The following is a 27,456-nucleotide window of genomic DNA, read 5'->3' on the forward strand; positions in this document are numbered from 1 at the left end:
CTGTTTGCCATGATCTTTGCAATGTGTCTCTTTCGAGGGATCCAGTAAGAAGTGGCCCATAAACCACCATGTTCCCCACATGCTCAGAAGAAAGAAGGAAAAGAAACAAAACCTGAAAACACCCTAAAAACTTTATTTTTTTTAACAAAGTGGGACAGGGAGAAAAAATTTAAAAAGAGGGTTGTAATATATGAATGACCAAAAGGATTGTACTTCAGGGGCTGGAACTTTGAGGTGATGTGCACTACACTGTACACCGGACCCTTGCCCAGAGCCACCCGCAGCAAGCGTGGAGCAGGAGCCCAGAGCCGCCGATTGCACCAGAGATGGATGGAGCTGGTGGGGTTGCGGGAGGAGAAGCACAGCTGCCTCTCACACCAGGCTGAATCTACCATTCACCACTTCATCGTGCTTTAGACAACAAAGGACTCAAGAACAGACATGCAGGGGCTGCATAAGGCAACAGGTTGGCCTTGACTGTCCAGGTGGGTTTGAAACAAGCAGTGGTGGCTTGTCTAAGCAGGTGTAGTCAACGTTTGCGTGATTCTGGCTTTAATTTCCAGCCACAGGATGAAAACATTCATTCTTCAGTGGAAGCTTTGCCCCTGTCATGTGAAACTTGTCAGAGATGTCAAGCACTTCAGTGAGGCTGGCTTTTCTCTGGAACTCCAAGCAGGGGCAGTGTGATTTAATTTAGCAATGGGACTCAGCTAAGGCTGGCTGAGGGTCGAGAGTTTGGTGCCTACCTTTCTGTTTTTACTAAGATGTATTGTTCACTGTTGTGAAAGAGACCAAATGGTTCCCTGCTATGTTCCCATCTCCTGGGGAAAAGAATGGCTCTGGTCAAGCATCATTGATACTGCTGCCTTCCTGAGAAGGGAGGATATACTGTTTAAATCTTATCAGCCTTTGCCTTTCCTCTGATACTTGCAAAAAAAATGGTTTATGGTGCTCTGTTAGCATAAATATTTGCAGTGGTTCCTGCATGCTTTTCTAGCCTTAAGGGGAGGTCCACACATGGTGCTGGATTGAAGAGGCTGAAATTTGTCAACCACTCCCATGCTGTTTTCCTGGACCAGTCTGGTGGAATCATTTCTGGTCAGAGAATTTCCCCTGAGATTCTCCCATGGGCTCATGATGAAAGTAATCAAGTCAGAATTGTTTTAGTTGATAGTGCTTCCTCCCTTGAGATAGTTTGGTATTTAACTAACATGTCATCTGCTCAATCATTTGGAAGTGAACCTGAGAAAGATGCCTGGGACTGGACCTTGGTCAGAGATTAAGCTGGAGCTACTGAGACCCCAGGCACGATCCAAGAACACCTTGTGTGCAGGCACACTGCTCTAGCTGCTGCTATGGTCATGGATATTGACTTGGAGAGATGACTTGTTTCTCTCATCTGGAATCATCAATCCCTGTTGCCTTAATTGTTCATCTGGTCATTTATTCCCTGATCCCAAACTCATTTTACCTGGGGAATGACAGAGGGGGCTATGGTTTCTTGTTTAGATTAGGTCTTTTTACAGATTTTATAGGCTCAGATTATGGGAGCACTTTTATATAGGCTAAAGCCAGCTCCCCTGAAAGCTGTAATCTCTGGCAAGGAAGGAGCAGAGCATTAAACTTTGTGCCCAGGTTTCGCAGCAGCAGCAGCAGCAAATTCATCCTCTGGCTGTTGCCTTAGACCCCTGGGGCTGTGTCCCTTGAGCTCTCCCAGTGGCACTGCAGAGACTACAGGCAAGGAAGGAAAACAGCAGAAAGCCTGGGCTACAATAGACAAAGATTATGGCTAAGTATCTCAGTTGGGCAATGAGGATACCAGGGAACAGGAAGGAGGCATTGGGAGCTTTCCCAAGCTTCATTTGAGAACAATTTATTCAATGGCAAGAGAGGGCTGGGCAGGTAGAGCTGCAGCCCCCCCCATGCTGCAGTCAGCATATTCCAGCAACAAAATATGTTGCCAGGGCTGCTGAGCAGCATCAGATGTTGCATTAAACCTTCTGGAAATCTGTTCAGAACTATTTCCCTCTGGACCTCCTTGTAATGAGGCATTTTAGCATTAATCTCTGGTCTGTTGTTTAATAAAGAAAAACAGTTTTGTTAGCCAAAACCCAGCAGTATTTGTACTGGACAGCAGGTGCTGCACTTAAGAAAAATCTGTTCCATCTACCAGTCTTGTAGGGAATGGGCTGAGCAGAAAGCAAGCTTATCTGTTCTCCTTCTGCCTCAGGAGCTGGTGTCAGTGACTGTTCTGGGACAGCAATTCCCAGGGAAGAAACAAAACTGTCAGCAGAGTTGGTAATTTGGCTGGAGGTGATCGAAAGCAGCAGAACTGCCTCCCCCAGTCTCTAGTTTCTTCCTTTTCCCTCAGTTTATTATGCAGTGTTCTCAGGTCAGAGCCTGGCTGGCGAAAATCCTCATTTATGCATGGTGGGTGGCTGAAGGGGAAAAAAAGCCTTAAAGCCTTTTTCTGCCACCAGTGGCATGGGGGAAAAAAGCCTGTTAGAGCTGGGGGAACCAGACCAAAGCAGCCAGAGCACAAAGTACTAAATACACATGCCTGAAGGATGATCTTGGCTGGCTTGTTTCTCTTTGGCTTTCCTAATTCTGTACTCATTGCTTTGTCTGTTTTTAGCTCTCTTACTTTTCCTCTCTCCCTAATGGTAGTCGCCTGTATCTTCAAAATGATCTCTTCTTCATCTGTTATTCTGGGCTGTGCACAGCTGTTTCTCCTCTTCTACCTTTTCTGATCCCCCACTGCTCTTTGCTGTGTGAAGACTTCAAATCCTCTCTGCAGGCTGGCTCACGTGCCACTGGGAACACAGCTCAAAAGGCCAGGCAGCAATTCCAAACAAGAATTGGAGAGCGCTGTAAAGATATGTGCAAGTCTGAGAGGATCTGCAGCAGCTGGTAACGTGCAGAAGGAATTTCTTTAGGGGAATTTAATGAACAAGCAAGCCCAGAAAGCAGACTCCCACTGTATGGCAAAGCATGTAAATTTGTTGGTTTTGTCCCTTGGTTTTGTGGCTGTCCCCTCTGTGGTACAGTAGTTTTCAGAACTGTAGGCAGGAGAAGCAATTGTTTTTTTGTATTTGTTTTTAACAGGTCTGGTGAGTATTTTGGGGCTAGGGGCTCAAGCTGAAGTCACTGCTGGCTGGAGAACTGGGCAGGCTGGAGAGCAGAAGGAGCTGCCATCTCCTTCGCTGTAGCACTGTGACCACAGCCCAAGCACCTTGGAGGGAGTAGCAGAGACCAGCCTGGGCCAGCCCCCAGCCCCTCTCAGCATCCTTGGCTCCTGGTTGCTATTTAATGCTCCAATGACTGTCACAAATGCCTGGGAAAAGGGCTGCGTGTGAAATAATGTTTGAAATCTATTTTAAAAAAATTGTAAATGTTCTTTCTATTAGATAGTGGAGCTAATTTATCCTGTATTCCCTACTGTAATGCTTTTTTATATGGAAAGGAAATTTTTTTTGGTAATATAAACCAGAACACAAGCCTGAAGCACTCTCTGCACGGTTTTTGTGTGCATTTCTTAAAAAAACCCCAAAAATAAAAGAAAGATATTGTGACAGTGAAGTGAAACAGCTTTAATTTTCACTATTTGCTTGGTGTTAAGTACAGTCACTTTCTTACCAGAGGAGAAATAAACTCAGGTACAGCAGCTAAAATGAGGTATAAATTGAAGTGTCCCATTCTCCCCTGCACCACCACCCCCCCACCCACACCCTCCCAAGTAAAAACCCTTGACCAGAAAAGAGGCCAGCTTAGGACAGACAGAGCCTCTCCTATGTCACTAGCTCCAGTTTGCCAGATATTGGTTAGATGCAAATAAGATGATGTAGGGAGTTATGTGAACGACGAGTTTTCTTCACCCTCCAAAGTGGGGGCTCTGTGAATGCAATGGTTTGAGTCCATCCCTGGCAGAGAAAGGGGGTCAGCTTTAAGTCCTGGCCTGTGCCTGCCTGGAGCACAATTCTCTGGGGAACAGACCCCCAGTCCTGCACAGCATTGTACAAATGCAGGAAGTTCACTGCAGTCTCCTGTGGGAGATGACATCAGTCCAAGGCTCTCTCACAATGTAACAGATAAGGAAGCTGAGGCCAGTGGAGATGGAGTTTTTTTGTCAGCAGATCAGTAGCTGAGCCTGGAGTGACACCTCAGGCTTTTTGATCCCAAATTATGTTCTCAACTGCCACCTGCAGCTGTGATGTCAGCACTTCCATCCTTGGGGACACAGTTCTGTACAAAGGTTTTTTCCTCCCTTTCTCCCCACCCACAACAGAGTGAAGACAATCAGGTGCAGCTGGTTTCTGGCAGTGCTGCAGCTGCTCTGCCTGGGCTCCATCCTCAAGCCATCCTGAGCAACTCCCTCCTAGGCCTCACCTGCACTCACCACCTCCAGTGGGCCTGGCAATGTTTCTCCTGCAGCGCCTTGCTGCTGAGAAGGGACATGCCAGGAACCACAGTTTAGTTGTAGAGGAGGTGTAGAGCTCTGTATTTTCTGAATAGTCCACTTATAGCAAGATGGAGCAAGAAGCATCAAAATAATCCAACTTCATGTCTCTCCTTTCAGGACTAGGTACCAAGTAGCATGAAATCTTTTAAGTGGCCACTCCCCTAGGCTTTGCTCTACATTGGAGCAGAAAAAGCCAATAACCAGCAAACCTAGAAGTGGCTAACTGTTCCAAGATTTGCAGAAGCAGCTGCTAATCAGGGGACCAGAGAAATCTAATCTTACCTTATTTAAAGCTACCCTGGAGAGCTGTAACTGCTTCCCCCACCCTCCTACCTGACCCAACCATCAAGAAGTCTTTGGAGTACTGCTCTCACACAGTGCAGTAACTCACTTCCCTCACCTATGGGATGACATTTTAAGGTACATTAATCAGACCCGAGTCATAACTAAGTTCATAGGACCTGTGGCCAACACAGATAGGAGGCAGCATGAAGATGACTCCCCACCATTTCCTTCTTCTGTAAGATTGCTTTTGTGGTAAGTTTTACTTGCCTGTCCTAGAAATATAATTTCCCACCCCCCCAAAAACCAACCATCAATCTGTGTATACATTCATGTGACACCCCAAAACACAAAGAATCAAGCTTCACGTACCTATACCCACAACTACAGCCAAAGTGCCACACTGAGGCCATTGCAGCTGCCCATGCAGGTGATGCACAGAGGGAGAGCAACAGCCACAGCCATGCTCCAGCTCCTGCACACTGCTCCACTTGGTATAATTTCTGATCCTCTCTAGCCTGCATTTGATCATTACCTCAAAGGGAAAGGTTTGCCTCTTAGACCCCAATTCTTCCATCTGAACACTCCTCTTAATTAAGTTTTAGTTGCTCAGTATCACTTTTGGAGGTGCTGAAAGCAGCTTGACAAGCATGTATTGTCGTGAGGCTCCAGAATTTAGCCCGCTGTTGGATGTTGCCTCTCCATTTGATTTACTTATTAGGCAAAAACCTAAGTTACAGTTGGGATGTTTCCTGATTTAACAATTTCCAATATTCTTATGTGACAGACATTTTGCATGGCCAGTAAGTACAATGCACACAGTGTCCCAAGCTTATGCAGCTGCTTCTAAATGCCAAAAGCACTAACACAACATACAATAACTACCCACTACCTTCTTCTAACTCTATTAAGATATTAAACAGCAATAGCTGTAGATCCCAGTCTTACCAGTGGCTTGAGGACTGTTCACACAAGCAGTCCTGTTTGTGTAGAAATCTTCCTACTGGGATTTTGGAACATCAGCTATATTCCAGGGCATGCTTTGATCCAGTCAACAGTAGTGCATGAGTAACAAGTACATATCCTGTACGCAGACCTTCTGGCTTTAGTCCCATGAAGAATAAAAAATGCTGCCTCAAGCTGTGGACAGGGATAATCCACAAGGAAAGCACTAGGAAGCAGGGCAGGCAATGTTGTTAAGCCCAGGAGATGTTGGAGAAATTGGCTAGTGAGTACTAAAGCACATTTAGTCTGTCCTTGCCATCATACGCTCCGCTCCTGCTGTTCTTCATCCCAGTTAAATATTAAATATCTTAATGCTACAAACTTTGGTCCTCTCTTCTCAAGGTCAGAAGAGATGTGATGCAGATATTAGCAGAGTTGGAACACCATCTCCCACAGCCAGAGCCTACATCTAGAGGCTGTTCACTGACCCAAGCACCTGTGCAGATGCTCTTACTGTTACAGTCCTCTGCTCAAACCAGTGCTAAGCGCAACAGCACTCCAGCTCCTGCTTAACTAAAGCATCAGATAAAGCTACTGCACACCCACCACTGCTACTACCATCAGTAAAGCTTCAACTGCAGGAAGTGTTCTGGGGTGAAGGGGACAGGACCCCAACCTAGAAACTTCAGGAAACACCCCAAACAAGGGGATGTCTTTGTGCTCAAAGCTATTTCCAATAGCTTCTTTCACTTCTCACATCTTGTAATTCAAGTTGATCCACTGTTCCCAATGCTGTCCCTGCAGAGGGAACAACGAGGGTTCTCCCTCTTCTTTTGTTGTATTGCCTCCCAAGCCTCTCACAGCATCTGGTGCAAAACTATGAACTACACAAAAATGCACCTCTGGCAGAGAGGAAAGAAGAGCTGTTTGCAAAGCACTGAACTCGATGCCATCCAGCTCCTGGCTACCTGGACAGTCAGTACTTGCTAAAAGGGGAGAGGGCTGTAAACCAGGGGAGGTGCAAGGCTTACCAAGTAGAGTAGCTGGATCCTTTGTTGGTTGTCTTACTGCCCTGTCTCCTCAGGGATTTGGTTTCAATATGCTGGCCTTATTTTGTGCTTTGTTCCAGTGGGTTCAGAGCCTGTGATCCCATCAGCCAGTTCCCCCTTGAAAACTGGCTTTTTTCCCTGAGCCTGCCAGGCCCACACACTTCCCTGAGCCTTCCTCCCCACTGTTCCTCACTTCCTGCAGAGGGGCTGGGGGGGGTCCCACCGATGTTGCTCCCCCCATTTCACCTGGCAATGCCACCAGCACTGGGTTACACACCGATTCATGCCGGTAAAGAAAGAAACTACTTTAGAACCAAAAGGGACTAACAAAAAAAAAATTAAAAATTATAATGCCAAAATTACCGACACAAACTCCCCCCTCCCACCTTTCCCATAACAAAAAAGCCCAGGAATTAGACTTTCTTGGGACGACGTCCAACTTGGTAATAATAATAAATGCTGATGAGGATGAAGAGGGCTCGGCTGACCAGGAGGAGCACAGCACCTGTGGCTATCCGGCTACTCTCAACGAGGGAAACAGTGGTAACTGGAGGAGAAGGAGAGAGACAAGGCAGAGGTTGGTGATGCAAAACCAAAAGGAGACAAATAGCACAATGCTGTTTTCTGCTGCCCTCTAACGCAGAGCTTTGGCAGGAGCTGCTGAGCCTTGCAAGCGCAGGAGCTTTCAGCACAGGCTCGTTCACATGCACAGTGAACCCATGGCAAAGGCTCTTCACTGGCTTCTTTTCGCAGCCTTGAAGCTTGCCATGGACCCCAGAGCTCTCCCTCAGAGAAACCCTGCTTTCAAGGCAGCCCCACATTCAGGCAGCCTGAAACAGTCACTCAAGCAGATGTGAGTTTCCATTATGCTCAGGTGTTAATCTCGGAGTCACATCCTCCTGAGTTTGCTTTGTGGCTTGAACACTTCAGCGCTGATAAACATTTCTCAACTTTAGGAGCATCTACAAAATATGCCCAGTCCACACACATCGCCTCTGTCGAACACCTCTCTCTTCTGGCCACCAACACATAGCTCGTACCTAAACCAGCTACACACTGAGCTACCAAGACACACATACAAGAATCCCCTTTCATTGTTAAATATAGACAAGCTCCCTAGAAACAAGCTAAATGCTATGCTCTGTTTTGGTAACACTAAACATCCCGCTTTTTAGTGTAGGTTGCTAAAATCTTTTCTTGTTAGACCCTGCATCTAGGCAGCCTGTTCCAGCAATGACCTGTGCTGGCTATGAAGCCCAGGACATTTGCAGGGAGAAAAATTAATCAAGTGTCAGAGGGTGGTGTTCAAGGAGCAGCTCAGGGCAGAGGCTATTCCACGGGGGAGAACAAAGGCAAGCAGCTGGCAGGGAAGATGCTCCACCACTGTCCTGCCCACCGTGGATCCCTGCTTCCCACCACGAACAGTCTTCGCACCCTCCTCCTCCTCGTCCCGGCCGGCCCGCGGGCACTCACCCAGGAACTGCACGGCGAAGTAGCAGGCCTCGGCCAGCAGGCTCCAGCGGATGATGGCCTTCTCGGCGGTGTACAAGGCGTTCCACATGATGAGCGCGATGCCTGCGGGGCACAGCGGGGAGCGCTGCCCGAGGGCCGGGACAGCGGCCAGGGCCGCGCTTCCCGCCCGCCCCGCGCGGTGCCGCTGCAGGACGCGGCCAGGGCCCCTTCCCTTCCCACACCGCGCTCCCAGCTCCCCGCGCCTCCCTGTCCTTCGCCCCGCTCCTCCTGGGCCCATTCCGGGCTGCCGCCGCCTTCCCATCTCCCCTGCCGCTCCCACGGAGCCCCAGCCGCGGCCATCCCCGGACCCCCCTGCAGGCTCCCTTTGCTGGGGTACATGGGGTGGGTTCCCCAGGGATTGGGAGCATGTACAGCCCTTCTTACCCTATCTGCAGCACACTTGAATCCCTGCTAGGAAAAAGCAGCAGTAGCCAAGCTTTTCAAAATACCCCCTCAGCAATTTCTTTGCTAACAGCAGATGTTCTGCTCTCCAGCTGCAGCAGGTGTCCGGCTGGGCATGGACTTTGTCCCCCGGTGCCGTTTTTGGCCACCTGTTCCCTTACTCTGTGGGGCAGCAGCATCCCCAGTACAGCGGTACGGCACTCACTGAGGAGGGCTCCTCCATAGAGCCGGATGGGAGTCTTGCTGCTCACCGATTCCTCCTCAAAGATGGCATCGAAGAGCTGGTCAGGGAAAGCGAGGGCCTGGCAGAGGCGAGAGAGAAACTCAGCAACCTGAACTGGCCACCAAACCATGTCCTCTTAGGCAGCAGCGCTCCAGCATCAGGCCCTTGTGGGATTGGAGCCACTGGCCAGGAAACTGGCAATTAAGGAGGCACAGAGATATCACCATGTCAGCCATCGGCTGCATGGCTGGTTTTTGTAACCAAGGCTGCCATTCCTTGGTTTATGGGCCCTGCTAATGAAAACAGACTCACAATGGGAACAAAGCGCCAAGGACACTGTTGGCAAAGCCCATTACTGAGACCCAGTGAGGGCAAAGGCCTCGCAGGAGAAAGTGGTAGGAGCTGCTGGAGGCAGGGGAGGAAGAGAAATGCCAGCGACTGAAGGGCCATGCTGGGGCACCCCTTTAGCAGCCAGGAGCTGTTCTTGCCAGGACCACGTCCCTCACTCACCATGACAGCGACCCCGGAAAACATGATGGCCGAAACAAGCTGCCAGACCCTGCATGAGAGGGAAGACAGGACCCAGCATGAGCTTGGAGATGACCCCATCACTCATCCTTCACAAAGTATTTCTGGCTGCCTGCTCGTTCATCAGCCTTCATCCTTCCCCCATGCACAAGCAAGACAGCCAGAAACCTCCCAAGGAAGGACTCAGCTTTCCACATCCCACTAGCTTCAGCCTCAACATGCAGACCAGCCTTGCTAGTGAGACAGAGCCAGACTCCCCCTCACCCAAGCAAAGGAGAGAAGTGACCCTGCCAAGAGGATGGTACAGGGTCCCCACAGGACACACCAGTCTGTCACACAGTAGAACAGGAGCTCCTTCAGCCCCACAAAGCCCTTGTAGTTCTCTGCACATGCAATGAGACAAGAACTTGAGGGCCTCAGGCTCATTAATGGGGGGAAGAATGCAGAGCTGGTCTGGTTCCACAGCTTGCAAGAAGCCCTAGCAGGGAGCAATGATACTGGCACAGCAGCAGAGTTGGTGTCAGAAACCAGAGCTGGCAGGGATGCTGTGGTCAAGGGGCCTCAGATGACCTAGCTCCAAGGTGATCCAGTACCTTACCTGAGTCCCAGTGGTTCCCGGACTGCAAACTTGATTTCATTTCCCAGTACTTGGCTAATCTGAAATTCAAATGAAAGGTACAAGCTAAGCAGATCCTTCCCCAGCCTTTAGGCAGTACTCAGCAGCCCAAAATCATGTATCTAATCCCATGTGGCAGTTTATCTCAGAGGGCTGGAAAGAGGAGGAGGATAAAGGATTCAGCTGAGACTCGTTGGTCTCAACAGCTGCCTTGATTTCCATGAGGAGCTGCAGCCTCTACTGCTCACTTACTGGAGTCAGCCACCTGCAGCATCCAGCTGGGGAAAGGTCAACGCTAACTCCTGTTTCCTCTTACCTATGGAAGAAGGAAACTCACTCCTCACACACATCACCTGCATGTCCCATCCTGATGGAGCAGAGGCTCCTGCAGAGCCCTTGGGGTGTATCTGTCCTGCTGTCATGTACACACTGCCCAGAACTGTTCATGTTCACGTGAACATGCTCCTGTTCACAATGCCTGGCTGTAACTACCCCAAACCACACGGATGGGCAAACCCTGGTTTGCCCAGCAGAAGGTCCCTTTTCCACCATTACTGCGCATGGGCTTCCCTCTCTGCTGGCCTCACCTTTGAGCGATGGACCTCGCCATCATCATCCTCCCCGCCGACGCCCAGGATCTTGCGTGTCTTCAGCCTGCTCACCAGGTCGGTCTGGCTGTGCTTCTTCATCAGCGGCGGGGGCTGCTTCGCCGCCATGGTGCTGGCCCTGCCCCACCGAGCCCTCAGCTGCCAGGTGGCACAAGGAGGGCGCAGGAAGTGGCTCCGCTGTCACATGAAATTTCACGATGTTTGGGAAAAATAAAACTACCACCGCCACAAGGTCTTTCTGTTAGGCTGGCAGACAGCTCCTCATTGTCGTGGGGCAGGGAGCCCTAGCAACGAGGCCGGCCCCAGTTACAGGTGGCTCATCTCAGAATGATCCTGCCGTCTCCGGGATCTGCCATGGGAGGGGAACAAAAAAACTTAGAGCAGAGTGGCTTTAGCATGGACATTTAGTTAGAAATGCTTTTGACCTACAAACCATAATCTTGTCTATCCCAGCATGAGGCAGTGCCCAATAGTACCTCTGTGCTGTTTTTCAGATTAGGGGAATTAAGTGTGTCTCAGACTAGGGGAATTAAAATCATTAAGTAATGCTTGGCCTTTTTTCTTTTGCCATGCAATACATCACATTCTTCAGCTGCCATTTCAGGTCAAACCCCAAACAAGTATCAGTGATTTATTTGTGTGTCCCCCCACTCAGATGCTGCAGTCCCCAGACTGTGCTGAGCAACCTGAGCAACAAGAAGCCAGAGGCATAATTTTCCCTGAAGACACTCACTTTGCTTTCTGGGAAACTATGGAAATTAGAAACTACAAATACTATCTGGGAAAAGTAAATACAGGCAATGAGACTTGAAAAAGATAACTTCTGCCCTGGCATGCGTATAAAGCTACAGGTATTGAGTTCTATGAAATCACTCTGTCTCATCCCACAAATATAAAACCCTTGAAACACTCAGTTCAGAAAGCCTTTTCTTCCATTTTGTCTTCCTTTTATCTTGGCTCAGCTGAACACAAACACTTTTTTCCATTTGCCACTTGAACCTTCCAGAGACCCACAGAAATTCCCCCCACACAGCTAATCCAGCCCAAGCAAGTGTAGGGCTCATGCCCCAGCTGAGTCTTCCCAGAGCTGCCCCAGGAGGAGACAATTTATGCTAATGTCTAAATATTTCACAAGTCTTTGGAGAGTAATAAAATGAGGTACAATTATTTTGGCATTGTGCATGCAAATGTTGTGCCAGTGCCTTGCAAGGGATTTCCCTCTCAAAGGAAAACCCTTCCCTGTGGTGGCTCAGCCAAGAACAGTCAGTCCTGTCTGCAAGTGCCCAACGTCACTTTTTCTTTAAGGCAAAGTTAAGAGGTCTTGCTGGGATGGTGCAAAAGGTGAACCCCATGATCAAGGGTTTAATAAGATCCTTTCAGCAGACCAGGCAAAATGCTTTTCAGTGAGCCAGTTGAGCTACCCAGTGCTTTGGAGGTACCTCTTTTGGATTGTAGCAGGGCTTGTTTGGTCGTGGGTTTTTTTGCTCTTATTCCACTGAATAACTAAGCCCAGGTTCCTGGAAAGGCAGCCCGAAGCCAGATGCAGGAGTCAGGATCTAGAAATATTTCAGAACTGGAACAGTTGAAAACAACAGCACAGGAGGAAGGTAGAGGCTGTATAGTCAGGCCTACCTTTGAGCACAAGGAAGGAAGCTCAAATGGTAGCTGACAGCAGAAAAGTTTGAAAGATTTATCATGTCTGGGGTTTGCCAACCTTAACTGTCACAATAAATTGTGTGTATTCAAATCTAGATAATCTGTACAAAAAATCCAGGCTAAAAACAGAGTGATGTGTCTAAAAGAAATGGTCAACCTCTTTAACAAGCTACAGTTTTTGCAATTTTTTCTGCTCCTGGCTGACCCAGACTCACAAGGTTGGATGCTGAGTGGTTTCCTACCAGAAGTGCTGAAACCAGAGAAGACATGTTGCTGTGGTATTTCTAGCCCAGCATTTTCTGATCAAAGCCATCCATTCCAATTGTGAAGCAACAGTCCTGTGGTGAATGCTCCTCTCTGTCACTCTGAGGCCATCCCACATCTCTAAAGTTAGGGGAAAAGTCTGGTAGATGGCTCTAAGCAGGAGCATCCTACTGGCTCTCCTCAGGGATAAGAGACCTGAGGCTCGCTGGTCTTGACAGGACTTGGGGTGCTGAGTGTGCAGGCCATGGCATCCTGGCACTTCTGGATCTTTCCTGGTTTCTTGCTAGGGAAAGCCTGATGGCCACACCTCCTGCTCTGGCCTCATGGTCAGAAATGCCAGAAGGAGGGAGGGAGGGAGGGAGGGAAGGAGGGAAGGAAAATAAAAAAAAAGAAGGAAGGAAAAAAACAAAAATGAAGGGGAAAAAAAAAAGGAAAAAACCAGAGAAAAAGGAAGAAAAAAAAGTAATAGAGAATTTCTCCTGAAAGTAAGAAGCAAAGAAAGCTGGGACTCCATGACTCACCAATGAAGACTGCACTGAATAGCTTTGTGATTACAGAGGTAGTTTAGCAACTGGCTCAAGGCCAAAAGATCAAAATTTGCCTTCATCATTTGTCTCACCAGTTGCTTTCAGGGCAGGAGTTGGTGGAAATTTATCCACATCATCATTAACACTGCTCTCCCATTAAGAGTTTCCACTAATTTGTGGTGAGCCACTGGCCAAGAGCCGGGACAACACAGGCCAGACACAAACGCCAATAAAACAATCTGGTGCATAAAGCCATGCTCCTACAGCTCAGCTAAGACACGGCCCCGCAGCCAGTCGCACATCTCATTACCCCCCTTGTCCAGAGACAGAGCCAGCCTAACGGATGCTGAATATTAATGGCTAACGAGCTAATGAATGCAATTAGCATTAATTCAGTGACATTCAGATAGAAGATGCTGAGGATTTGAAAACATTATACTTATATTAATGTATCCTGACACACTGACAATTTAGAGGATTGTTTCTATTAGCCTGTGAGTTTGCAAAGGGAAACCTCCACCTCCTCTTTCTCCTGCAATTCTCTCCTCCTTAATCCTTTCTCCAAGCATCCCAGGGACTGTGCAGATCAACCACCATAAACAGGCAATTCCTACTCCCTGCCACAGCTCTCTGTGATAGGCAGTGCCTATGAGCAGCTGAAAGAGGGTTTTTTCCTCCTAGATCCCTTTTCTTCACAGGCTCCTTTCAGTGTCAGCTCTCTTGCTCAGCTGTTCAACACACTGCTGAACAATTTTGATAGCTACTGCTTAGTGGTGCAAAGAAACCCCACTGGTGCCACTCCAACGATAGCTCAATCTCTCCCACCTCCACAGCTCTTCCCTCAATGTCTCCGCTTCCTTCCCAGCGTCTGGAGAGGCGAGCTCCGCAGCGTGGGAGAGAGGAGACTCGAGTGCACACGCCATGGCGCTGCAGCAGCCAGAGCTGCGCACCCACCGCGCAGTGCAGAGCCAGACCCTGCTCCGGCAGCGCCTGGAGCCGACTGCCTACGGCTCCCACGAGCCAGAGCCTAAGTGCCCGTGGGTGGAAGCTGCCTGCCTGGGAGGACACGGCTCCCCAGGGCCCTGGGAGCAGGGATGCTGCCTACTGCTAAGCTGGATGGCACTGTCGTCCACAGTGCAGCCTTTTACCTGACAAAGCAGTGGTACTTGAATTAAAGAGGTGGCACTACAGAACCTCTCACTCCAAGGGTTTGATGGCACTTCCAATCTGCAGGCAGAGGAAGAGAGTGTGAAACTAGAGCCAAGTTGGGACAATGAAATGTTTATATATTTAAGTTGGACACAGTTTGTTCAGCTCTATCACATTCAGGCCAGTGAGAGGATTCTTGCTCTCCTGTTCTAGATTTCCCAAGTCAGTATGTCCAAGACAACTCAACATCTTGAGCCCGCTTTGATTTGTATAAACCTAAGAATTATCCAAGAAAGTGCAGTGGATGTCTGCACTGGATGTGGATGTCAAGCCTAACAGGGCACTTGCCATGCCTAAGCATCTTCTACAGGGCACAGGTTGAGAACCAATACTAAGTATGAAGCCGAGGCAGTGTCCCTTTCCAACACTAGAGTTCTCTGGGAGCAATCTGGCAGAGCCCAGGGGAGTTCTCCAGCACTGCAGCAGCACAAGGAAGTGTACATATGAGAGGGGCATCCACCATGGCATCTGTACTGTACCTGGCCCTCATAGATGGGCTGATGCCCACAGTATTTCTCTTGCAAGGGCCCAGCAGCTGTAATGGATTTGTCCAGCCCTTCTGATGTTCCTCCAGGCTGTGTTAGTTCTGTCTCTTTGCTGCTGAGGACAGTCCTGGGTCCACGGCAGCTGCTCTGGACCCCGCACCTCATCAGCCACAGAGCTGTTGAGAAAGCCTGGGCTCAAACACATGTGCACAGTAAAGAGGAGAGGGAGTGGAAACACAGGTGAATTAAGGACAGGACCCACGGACCCACCAAGTACCTTGGTCCTTGCAAACATTATACTGTTGCCTAATCCCATGGGACCCAAGACTCCTTTTTTCCCACCACACATGAAGGTTCAGTCTGCTCACTTTTATATGCTTAAAATGTGTTCATAAACAACCTCAGGCATTTCAGGAATCTGAAATCCTGAGGCATGAGGTAAATTCCCTGTGTCTAACCCAAAAACACACCTGAGAGTCACAAAACAACTTTGTGCATCCTTTCAAAATGGCCTAGCAAGAGTTTCCCCTGGAAGGCCATGGTGCAGCAGACCCTGAGCCAGAACTCCCCATGTCCCATGTAACAACCAAAATATAGCTATTTTTATCCTGTATTTCTGCAACTGCACATCCCAAACCCACAGTGACCAAACCAGCTCCCTGCCTAGATTTCTATCAAGCGTGGAAATTTAGACTGTTAGAACCTCTCTACCACCAGCCAGCTGGGAATTAAACTTGATCAAGCCAAAAATAACCTGATGCTCAGGCAGTAAAAACAATTAGCACTCAGCCACCACAGCAGCAGAAAGCGGCGGCTGCTCCCGCTCTGTCTGGCACAGTCTGTACCCCTAAGCAACAGGGAGACTTCAGATTTCTCACCTGTAACAAGCCAGGTGCACAGGACCCTGTTCCCACATAAACACCAGCCCTTTCAGCACAGAAGGCTCTTTGCAATACCAGCAGGAAGCATGTCTTGACAGAGGCTCATCCCCAGCCCTGCCACAGCCCGCCACAGCTCCTTAAACAACTCTAAAAGGCACAGGGAGCTGCTTCCTTAAGCAATTCTAAAAGGCACAGGGAGACTGTGTCATCCCTAGGGAATACCTACAAACCTAAGCAGTAGATTCCCTGCCCCTAAATGATGAAAATACAAAGTAAGAACCTTTGGTCAAAGGACATATTCACTGGTGCCTCCAAATCATCTGCAATGCATCAAGAGCCTCAGGCACATCTAAAGCTCACCCTTCAGGCTGAGCACATCTCATGGCCAGACACCATTGGATGGGCTCACCAAAGCTATTTGTGAGAGGTGCAGAGCTGCCCGTGACCACGAAGCCTCCACACACAAGGCAGTGGCACCCAGTGCTTACAGCAGCTCTGGCAAGTTCAAACGTAATGGATATGGCCAGCATCACCCCTCACAGGGGACAATGAGTCCTCTGCAGCCTGCGGGGAGGAAAGTGTTCTTACTCAGTCACCACTTTGTGCAAAAAAGGACATCCAAAGTCTGCTCAGCCTTTTCCATGCATCTTCTCCTCTGTCTGCTTCAGGGTTGCTTTAGCCCAAGCAGCCTCAGCCCTTGCACCCTCCTCCACACTGTTCCTCTGCAGCCCCTGGGTGCAGCAGCTCCTGCCCTCAAGCTCCCCGTGGCTGTACAAACATCCTGCCCCAAGAAGAACCACTACTGGCTATATCCCACAGCATCTGGGAGGTACAGCCCATCTCCGGAATTTTCTTGCCCGTAGGTTTCAAATTTCCTTTTGCAGAGACCACAGGAAAGTTTCTGTCTGTGTCGCAGGATGTGTTATACAGCAATCAAAACCTGCAAAGTGCTCAGTTCCCCCAGAACATGATAAAAAAGCTCTGTTGCTCTACTAATTTCTCAGATGGGAGCTATAATTAAACACAGCAACCTCACTCCTGCCAGCCTCCCAACCACCACCTGCAGCACCTCCCTGACCCCTCCACGCAAGCCTGGGCAGCAACTCAGGGGAGAAATGCTTGTTTGCCTCTCGCAGCAGCTGGCAGGGCAGCCTGTGACATGCTGCATGTCACAGGGTGCCATCTCCCCACGGGTGCCCAGCTGGACACCAGGCTCCACCGTGGCCCCTCTGTATGGGCTCAGGGGGCTGCTGCCACAGGGGATAAACAGACTTCACCCTTCAGCTATCACACATGTGTGCTCACACCCCACGTGCAAGCCTGGCCACGCCACCCTGCCTTCTCAAGCAGCCCAGCCCTGGCTGTTGAGGTGTGTTTTGGCTGCCAATACAAAGGATGCAAGGTACAAGCACAACAATGTAGAACAGCTGCTTCAGCAGCTCTCATCTGTGTTACTTACATAAAAGTCCACCCCCTGCATCATCCTCCTCTCTGCCACCGAGGCTCTCAGCCCAGCTAGCCACAGCAATCCATCACCTCAAAGCTGCCCCTGCTCTCCCCAAAGGCTCTGGCTGCCACCTCCCCACCCAGCCCCTTGCTGTCTCAACAGATGGCTACAACCAAGGAGTTAAGTTTCCCAGGAAGCTGCAAGGATGAAGAAAGAGAGACAGGGAAGTAGGACGTATTAGGATCCGGTACTGTTTTTCTTTAAAGGCATTAAAAGAGGAGAATTCCCCTTTGATTCCCAGCTGCCTTAGACAGGTGTTTGTGAGAGACAGCCCCAGAAGCTTAAGAGGCCATCTGTCCTGCTGACGATTTCTACAGGGAAACAGAAGAAGGAAAAATAAAACCCATATGCACACACACAGAAACACACGCATAAAAAACCAACCCACCCAAGTAAATCAACCCTTGCTACTGAAAAAGAGCAGCTTAAAAAGCTAGGAAAGCCCTTCAACCAAACCAAAAATCAGTTTTACAGAAACTATGATGCAACTGCATTTCATCTCCTCTGCCTCGCACCTGAGGCTTAACAGAGGCTCAAAGGAACTCTATGGAAAGATCCTGGGAGGAGCAGGGAGGAGTCCATACACAGGGTGCTCATCCACAACACTGCTGGACACTGAAGCTTCACAGTAACATGGGGCTTCTTGGCACCTCTTTTCCTGAAAACCTCAAACCTCCCCAGATTTTCTTTCTACTGTGCCCCCAAGCACCTGAGAGGAGACATTCATAAATGCTCTGGGAAGCCAATGCTCTTTATTCTCAACAATTCCCTGCACCTCTGTCCTTTTCCAGAACACAAAAGAAAATTGTTAAGAAACTCCAAATTGGGACATTAAGTTCCCTGAGCCACATACGGGCACAACATCCATCTGTATACTGTCACTGAAATAGTGATTTTAAAGCCATTTTCGATGGATTCTCTCCCCAAAGACAATAATCTTCATCTCCAGCAACAATAGTTCTCTATCTGCAGTCCTGGAACTTACTCAGCACAATGCAACCACTGTGATTTATACACTCTCAACATGTCTACAACCATGAAATGGAAGATGAAATGAGTCGGTTACACTCCAGAACTGCAAAAGCAAATTTCCAACCAGTTTCATGGACCAATTTGCCACCCCAGCCTGAGAACAACTCCTGCAGGACACCCCAGCAGCATCAGATTATTTTATTCCATTTGTGTAGAAAACAAAGAGTTTCTCATCTCCATAGTCTGTCATGATATGACCAGATGTGCAGTCTAGGCAAACACAATAGGGAGGAAAAAGGGCAGACGAATAAATTTGCATTAATCAGGAAGACTGCCTTTTGATCTGGCCAGGATACTTCCTGAGTCCCAGGCACATAGGCACTCATAGGACTCACACCTCTCACTGTACAAGCAATAAAGTTTCCTTCCATGACACAGAAGTTCTGTAGATCAGGCCTGATATGAAATGGCCCAAGCAGCTATCAGTCAACAGCTGAGTTGTTAACAACCCTGTTCTAGAGCATTTCCCATATAAATGGTTACATCCGCATCCTGGATAAAATAATAAAAGGCTATTATTTACATAAATGTGTTTAATTTATAAACAATATGTTATATATTAATAAAGCAAATATAAATGTACGCAACACATACATACATATCAATATATGTATTTGTACACGAACATATGTACATAAATATATATTATATATATGTATACACACACACAAATAAGAGACATGGGTTGATTTGTGTGGACTTACTTTGGGTCCCACTGCACCATCTCTTGACTGGTTAGTAAAGAGAATTTGGACTACCAGACCAACCATGTATGTTGGCATTCACCTATATTTTGGTCTCAAGGGTGAGAGCAGCAGCTTGTCCCAGACTCCTTCCTGGGAGATGTCATTTAGAGTCTCAACTCCTGCTTCTAGGTCAACCATTTACTGCCCTAAAGACTGATGTACCTGTAGCCTCTCAGCCCTGGACTACCACCTACACCCCCACTTGGACCCATCACTGCAGTTTGGGAACACCTTCTCACATGTCCCCTAAATAATTTGCTAACATTTCCTGTTCATTCCCACACAATTACAACTCTGGGTTTATCGCTCCCTCATGGCTCCGTAGACATTAAATAAGCCCAGACATGCAGACAGGCTCAGGGAGTTGCTTAGCAAAAAGATGCTGGAGAAGGCCTCCCAACAAAACACATACTTCAACTACTTGATAGCCTATCCCAACTTGACAAAAATCTCCTTCTGACACCTTAGCAGTTTCTATAGCAACAGGTTACTGCTAAAAATGTCAGATGCAAAATTCCCCATGTTGGGCAAACAGGAGCTAGAAGGACAGATTTAGAAGAGGAAAACTTCTAAATAGCTGCTGCCAGAGCTACCACAAGCTCTGCTAATTCACAAGTTGGTGGTGAAACAACCTGAAAGAAACTTCTAGCAACCCACTAGAGAGGGAACACATGGTGCACAGGGACATGTCTGTGGAGCACTGTTCCACAGCATCCCTCAGAATGAGGAGGAGCTACAGGTATCCCCCAGTCCTGCAATGAGGCACTTGAAAGTGAAAACAGCTGTTTTTAGGAACAGAACTACAGCACAGCGTGCAGAGTAGGAAGCCTGAAAGTCAAACTATGAGATTATAGGTTTGGCAGTACTGCTGCTCCTTCCATAAAATCAAGACTGGGTCATTAAAACTCTGAGAGCTTACTTTTCCCAGATGCCTATGAAAAGTAAATCTACCACAGATCATGCAGCTCATGTGCAGCAGGTGAGACATCTTATAAACAACAGCCCAGCCACTGTACCCCCCCAGTGCCAGGTCGTGCACCTCAGCCTGCTCTGTGGACTCCTGTGCAGCACTTGGTTCATTACACACAACATGTCAGAGGCAGAAATGTCCTTCCTGGCCTGACTAACAACCAGCTTAGCATGAAATCAATTTTTTCTTTCTGTGTTCATTCACTGCTGGTGGGAGAAAGCACTGTGGAAAGCTTGGGGTGAACCTCACATGGATACTGCCTTGGCACACACCAGAAACTCTCCGAAGATTCTCGTGGTCACATTAAACCCAAATGCAGAAAATCAAAGCAGCCACAGCTCAGCAGAGAGCTGCACAGGGGAGGAAGGCAGAAGGAAGCCCACCACACTAACAACAAGTGACTTTATTTGCCAGTGTGGTTCTCAAGACAGAGGCTTGAAGAACCCACAGGCTTTCCCCACGAACACAGGACCCACCCCTCTGGAATTCACCCACCCGATTTTGCTTTTATGTGCTGCTGAGTCAGGGGAAAACTGCATGCAGCCATGTATGTGAATGTGCACGTGTTTGTTTATGCATGAGCTGTCAAGCCCGCAATTATGCACAGATCAACAAGGCTCTTTGAATTCCCCGACTTTGAAGTGCGTGACATTTAATCTGAGCCTTCCTTTTGGATTTCATATCGTGCATTATCAACAATGGCTATTCAGCACACAAGTACCCTTTAGAAAGCTTTCATCAGAAAAAGGAACTCATATAAAGGAGATTGAAAGTGACAATGTCTCTGATGCATAACAGGTTCTCCAGCTTCCACAAGAGACAAGTGTATGTGTACTCTGAAGAGCACACATAGAGTCAATCTGCCCCCAGCCCAGAGTAAAAGCACTTCATGGGAGGAGAGAATGAAGTTTGGAAGCATCAACTATACCCTGAATCTGTATATGTCCTCACCTCCCTCTTTTAGGCTACCTCGGAAATAGGCAGGGTGAGCCAACCCCCAGAGGTGTCCATTCTAGGACAAGATGCATCATCCCCTGCAAAGGTTCAGCTTTTTCCATATACCACAGGATGAGCCTGGATAATGAGCAAGACTAGGCTTTTGATTGCTTTTATATGGATGGACAAGATCAAGATCCTTGCAGAGAACTTTTCATTACCTGATCCTAGGCAAACCCTGCATGACTTTTGCCCATCTTACAGCATGGAGCCACACTTTGGGATTATGAAAAAACTGGACAACAATATGCAAGGAAAGAGTATGGAGATGCTATGTCCTGTAGTCACAGCCACAAAGGACCCATATCAGCCTAAGGAACTAAAGCAAGATTTCTCTTTTCATAGCAGAGAGAAGGCAAAGGAGTGGACACCAGTATGCGGCATGAACAGCCCGGGTGACACGGGATATCTTGAGAACTGAGAGGTCCTGCAGGAGCTCTCTCTCCGTCTTGCCTGGCACATGCAAGAGAAGTCTTAGGAAAAAAATGTTAAAGGTAGTACTGACTAGTTCTTCTCCCTACTTTTGTTTGATTCCTCTTCCCAGGGACAAGAAGGCAACAGAGACATTCAGGCAGCCAAATGATAGCAGCATCAGTGCTGACAAATCAAGGTCTCAAGTAACCATGGAAAACACAGCATTGCCAGATGTCCCATCTCTGCTATCAAAGGTTGTTTAAGAACCTTCCCTTCTTTTTCAGTTTTAAGTCTCTGACACTTGGGTACAACAAGTTCCAGTAATATCAGGATCATCCATCAGGACTCTGTGTGTGTATACACACACGGTGCTTTGCTACTGTGCTTGTATATATATACATCTCTCTACAAACATACAGCACAGCCTCCTGCTTAGAAGAGCTCATGACATAGAAGTGTCAGGTTTTAGTCAACACCTTCCCTTGTAATGTCATTTCCATGCAGCCAGGGCTCTGGGGGCTTCAGGTTGGCCTCTTCTCCCTCATGTCCTTTGACTAAGGACAGGCACTTGGTTTGCATGGTGGTGTGATGCAGGGAATAAACTGGCTGGAGGGGATAAGCTCAACTGCTTTATTATTCCTCCATCCATCAACCCTCAATGCATCCTTCTTCTCCAGAGATTTAAACAGTGGACATTGGCACAGTTCATGGAAGGGACTGGAAGAATTCCTGATGGGTTTTTGCCAGCAGACAAGGCAAGAACACCCCAAGAAGAAAACAGGCAGAGCAGTAGGGCAGGAGAGTGGAAGGATGTACCATAGGTGCCTGCTGCTCAGAAGCACACCAGATCTCTTGTTAGCACTTAGAGAGACTCCACCAGCAATGCTGATATTAAAGTCAGCTAAATTTTACTCTCTCTTTACCATGAAAACAACATGGGAAAACACAGACAGATGGTCTAAATTCTTTGGTCCTGTTCAGTGCAAACTTTGACTCCTGGTAGATTTCTGCTTTCTGTGGAGTAATGTTTGGATGCTCTTTATTGGTATTGAGCAGCTTCTACAGAAACTTTTCTTCCTAGGCCACAAAGAAAATGTTGGGGAAAAACCAATACCACCCAGCTCCCCTGGATTCAGGGCTTGTGGTTTTTGAATTTCTCTCTTCCCTCTATAAGGAGGCAGCTCATGTTTTTACCTACTTGGAATACACCAAACATCTACCATGAATGGCATGCCAGGCAGCTAAAATTAAATGTCCAACAGAAAGACTAAGAGGGACTTAAAACCACGGGCCTTTAAGATATCTTGTTTCTTCAGAAAATAGCCTGCTTCCTGGAGTTCTGGCTAAGACTAGCAATACAGCCCTCCATTTCCACAACACAGTCCTTCCTGAGGACTCCATAAAACATGGCAGAGTGTCAGCACCCAGGCTGTGCTCCAGCATTGCCCACACATCTCCCACAGCTTTGCAGCTACACAGTATTGGGCACTAGTGAGGCTGCTGCCTGGCTGGGCGCATGCCATTCACAGCAAGGCAAGGCCAGACAGCCGACAGCCAGGAAGGCTGAACTAAAGGCACCTTCTTGGCTGTCAGGAAGGATTGGAAGCACAGCTGTCCTTGGGAAACTGCCTGCTCTTTGTCACATCTATCTCCATCTACAGCAGCCCTAGCTGGAAGCCCAGAAAGGAACTGCAGCACCCAACAAGGAGTGGGATTATTTTAAGGCACAGCAGTGGAATTCCTGGAACAACATCTGTTGGCTGAAAGAGCTTCTTAAGTGTTTAAATGACCACAAACATCTGACACCAGAGGTTTGTGTTTCACTCATAAGGTGGCACCACTACAAAAAGTGCTTCTGCTGCCATCATGGGTTACTGAATGAACAGGTACTCAGACAAAAACACCGTCTGAGTCACCCATGGAGTTTCCTGAAGACTTGTGGGTTTTCTCTGCACGTCTCTTTTTCGGCTGCTGACACAGACTCAAACTGTTTACTTTCTCAACCCAGGCAGGATACAGCTAAAAATAAGAGGGTTGCAAGCCTTCGTGTGCTGCTCTGCCTGCACCTGCCCCTCTGGGCCATGCAGTCAAAGTGCTGCTGCCTAATTTTAGTACCAAAAGGAGGGATTCCTCTCCGGTTTGCAGCAGCAGGCAGCTGCAAAGGGGACTGCACACTAATCTCCCTCTAAAATACAGAACCCCTTCAAACAAATAATGAGGTGGCCAGTGTTATCTGACACTCTCCCTGTGCGCATCTCCTGCTACACCAACTTATCCTATAATACCACTCCTCAGGAGACCGGACTACCGAACTGCGGATTTATTCCTAACTGCTTTTCTCCCCACGCTCCCCTTGGTGCCTTTGACTTAAATTATGTTAATCCAAATCCCTAACAAAAACATCTAGGAAACTCTGCATCAATGGAGCCAGCTACCAGTCCCTATGCTTAGGTTCAGAAAGTGAGCACACGGTTCCTGACCACCAACATCAGCAGAAGCTGCTCAGCCTTCAGCACTGGACCCAACTACAATGTTTTGACAATTTCCCTGTTTTGGTGATGGATCTCTCCTCCCTAAAATGACAGCAGCAGTCAGTATAAATCTGGAGCAGAGCTTTCTTACAGACACTGGTCCTTGATTTTGCCCTGTAAGATGAGCTGGGTAAGGGTCCAACCAAAGTTTGGTATAAATGAGTCAGGTACGGCCGAGGCAAGGGCTTCCCCATCAAAACCAATGCACAAATATGCCCAGTAAGTTCTTACTTTGCATACAGAGGGATAGAAAGACATTTACAGATTTAGGTAATTGGAGCATATACCCACTGCTCAGAATGAGGATGAGAGACTCATCCACATTGTGAAAGCCAGAAGGAAAGTTTTCTACTGGGGTTTCACCAAAGCCCTTGGAGGCAGAGCTGTGGGGCCAGCACTGTGTGGTGGGCCTTCCAGTAAAACCCTGTGCCTATCCAAGCCTCTTCTTCTCCATCTGTCATCCGGGGTCAGCCACACTAACCAGCACCACAGATGCACACTGAAACACACGGAGATGCACTACGCCTTGCAGATGACACAGCTTCACAAACAGAAGAAGACCACGAAGGCCAGAGAGTCATTTATCATCTGTAAACTATGAAGAATATCTTTGGTTATAGCTGGATTTCTTTTTTAAACATCCTTTAGCATCTTGAACAAGAACTTTTTGAACATGGGGTGAACTCATGCTAGTCTGTGATCTGCAGGACACCACCAAACCCATATTTTCCAAGGGAAGGCAGAAAGCAATGTGAACAGGGAACACCTGGTCACCTCTTAAGTGTTATTTTTCCTGCTCTGGAAAAAATCCAGATGTATTTTGTGGCCAGCATTGAGTCTTTTCCTCCCAAGACTTATTTTCACATTCCTACATCAAAAATACAAAACCCAGAAGATCTACATTCTATAAATAATATCCCAATAGCGCCAAGGTCACCAAGCCGTTCCCTCTGGCACCAGGCCAGAAGTCAAACATAAACAATCTCAACATCTTTCTGGTTCACGTGCGCTTTCATCCTGTGCCAAGGGAAAGCTTGTAGCCAAAGGCGTAGCACTAGGAAGACAGACACCCCCACCTCATGCACAGCTCCACCCAGGTCAACATGCAGTCTCCTGGGCAGCCCGATGGGAAGGCAGCCAATCCTGCCTGCGTCAGAGGGATATACTCTTTGTGTTCTAATGGCATTTAGCAGTTTTCACTAGAAATTTGGGGGCTTACTGGGTAAGGACCAAGCACACACATCGCACAGAACATTTCATGATCCAAACAGCTCAAAGTGATATTTGTAACCAGCCTGTGGTACCATCCCTCCCAGCCCCTACTATTCAACACGCTGACCTTCAGAGAGCTGCCGGACAAGTGAACACCAGCTGCAGATGTACTCCTGGCATTTTGCACGCTTCAGCACTCAATGCTAAATGAGAACAATAGGAAAACATTTCCCTTTGGATCACACCCCAGCTTCCAAGCAGCTCCAAATGGACTGAAAACCTCAGGGGAGGGCACGTCTGTGGTTTGTTCTTCAGGAGATCAATGGCCATCCCAATCCTCACCTTGCTGTGCATCTCTGGAGATGCTCTTGTGTTCATATCTGAACAATAAAACTTCTACAAAACTACTACAATAAAAACTACAGGCCCACAAGCAGAAAGGACCAACTTCTCTGGAGACTGTAGAGCAGAACTCACCTTCTCAGCCTCCTGGATGGGACAACCACCTACCCAGGGAAGATCTCCCTTCACCTTGCTCCGCTCTGCAGTTGAAGAACAAGAACACACACATACTAAAGCAACCAAGTCCCCCCCTTTTCTCAGCTGCCATCAGTATCCAGCCCCTCACTGCTGAGGGCACCAGGACACCACAGGTTCATGGTGTCCCTCACACTCTGCTGTGCACTCATCAGGTGCATATTTATGCAAACTAGCTGAGAGAAGGCTAGGGCTAGTTGAGGTGCTTTCATGCTGAGTCTTAAGACCTTGTTTATTTTGGGGTTTCGCCAAAACCTTTCTTAGGAGACTTCCTCCCTGGGCAGACAACCCTGCTTGAACTGTAACTAGTATTTATTTGTTTAAAAATCACTTTCCTCATCCACAGGCCCTGAATGCCATTATTCAGCAGACTGCTCTACTGCAGGCAGAGTTACTGAACAAGTTATTTATGCCAAGTCCAGAATAGCCAGTGCTCTTGCATACTCTGTAGTTTCTCATGGCTCAGCCGTGCTAGCGGTACCCTAATGTCAACACGCATTTGGTTGCTGCTGGCATTTGTAACTCCCAGCCTTTGCAGACCGAGGAGATTTAACGGTACCCATCTAATTATTAGCAGCCCTGATTCTCAGGCAGATGCCAGAGGGTCAGGTTCCTTGCTCAGGCAAGAAAAAGGCTCACTGAACTCCAACTCCAAGCAGCGCTGAGGCAGGGCAAGGAGCAGGTGCTGAATAAGGCGCTGCTTCTTGCTCAGCCTGGTTTACTCAGCGGAAGCTGAACTCAACAGAGAAGCCTAATAGCTGCTGCTCTAGACAAAGCAGCGCACCTGCCCAGATGGGACAGCCAGATCCTGTAAGAGGCATAGCAGACCGCTCAGCACACAGGAACGTGCAAGCTCTGGCGGGAATGCAGAGCCCGCCGAGAGCTGGCTTTCCTCACCTTCCCCTCTGTGATGGCCGGGGGTCTGTCCCGGCTCCCTCCCGCATCGCGGCTCCCGCCCCCTGCCCCTCTCCCTCCATCCCCCCCAAGCACCTCGCCGTCCACCAGGGCCAAGCCCTCCTTGCGGCCAGGGCTCCCCAGCACACCCACGGGATTGCATCCCACCGGGAGCACAGCTGCGCTAGCTTTTCTCATCCTAACCCGACGCAACGCTCAGCCACCGAGGCTGACCCCCTAGCCCGTGCAGTGGCCAGGACTCAGCGTCCCCTTTCAGGCACCTGAAGGGGGTGGTCCCTTGATGGTGATTTGGGGACCGTGGTCCTCCTGTGACGCTGCCCGAGAAGGTGGAAAAGAACGGAGCACTTCCAGGAAAGAAGTGACATCGGACCCCTGCCTTTGAGTCGAGTAACATCCAGGAGAAAGCCCTCGCCACAAAGCCAGGGGACCGCCTGCGCATCACCTCGCAAGGCGGCACGGCTGCTGTCCCTCCAACGCTCGGAGCAACCTGCCACCCTCCCACCAGGATACAACGCTCCACCACCTCCTCCTCCACCCATCCTACCCGGACCGGGCACGGTCCCGTCGCAGCCATGCGCAGCCAGCACAAGAGCTGAGCCCTCTCCTTAAGCCCTTGTCGTCCGTCCGTCGGTCCATCCATCCCTCCCCCGTCCGCGCTGACTGCGAGGGGACAGCGGGGGCCGGCTGCCAGCCCCGGGCTCCCGCGGGGCGCACGGCCGCGGCGGCGCCCGCGCTCCCGTTCCCCGGGACCCCGAGGGGCGGCGGGGAAAGTCGGCGGCGCGGGGGGACGCGCGCAGCACTCACCGCCCTAGCGCACGTCCCGGCGGCGGGGGACGCTCCCGAGGGCTCGGCTCGGCTGCCCCATGTGCAGAGCGGTCCGGGGGCGGCCGCGGCGCCGCGCAGCCCGCAGGCGGCCAGACTGAGCCCGGCCCCCGCGCGGCGCCGCCTTT

The 27,456-nt window shown here is 49.0% G+C and overlaps 2 protein-coding genes across 6 annotated transcripts in view; one reads left to right on the top strand and one right to left on the bottom strand.

Moving 5' to 3' along the window:
- The window catches only part of TSPAN18 (tetraspanin 18), a 131,444-nt gene extending 127,870 nt beyond the window's left edge, over positions 1-3,574 (top strand). For all 5 annotated transcript variants that reach the window (XM_038139606.1, XM_038139602.1, XM_038139607.1 and 2 more), the window contains one exon: positions 1-3,574. In XM_038139606.1, coding sequence (XP_037995534.1) covers positions 1-48 — 48 coding nt within the window. In that variant the 3' untranslated portion in view covers positions 49-3,574.
- On the bottom strand, positions 3,570-27,456 carry TP53I11 (tumor protein p53 inducible protein 11). The gene is made up of 7 exons (XM_038139608.1): positions 27,311-27,456; positions 10,604-10,973; positions 9,999-10,057; positions 9,383-9,431; positions 8,855-8,951; positions 8,209-8,310; positions 3,570-7,282 (listed from the first exon to the last, which is right to left on the bottom strand). The coding sequence occupies exons 2-7, from the start codon at positions 10,730-10,732 to the stop codon at positions 7,149-7,151; spliced, it is 570 nt and encodes a 189-aa protein (XP_037995536.1). The 5' UTR covers positions 10,733-10,973; positions 27,311-27,456; the 3' UTR covers positions 3,570-7,148.

The sequence above is a fragment of the Motacilla alba genome, chromosome 5 (genome assembly GCF_015832195.1).
Source record: "Motacilla alba alba isolate MOTALB_02 chromosome 5, Motacilla_alba_V1.0_pri, whole genome shotgun sequence".
NCBI classification, from domain to species: Eukaryota; Metazoa; Chordata; class Aves; order Passeriformes; family Motacillidae; genus Motacilla; species Motacilla alba.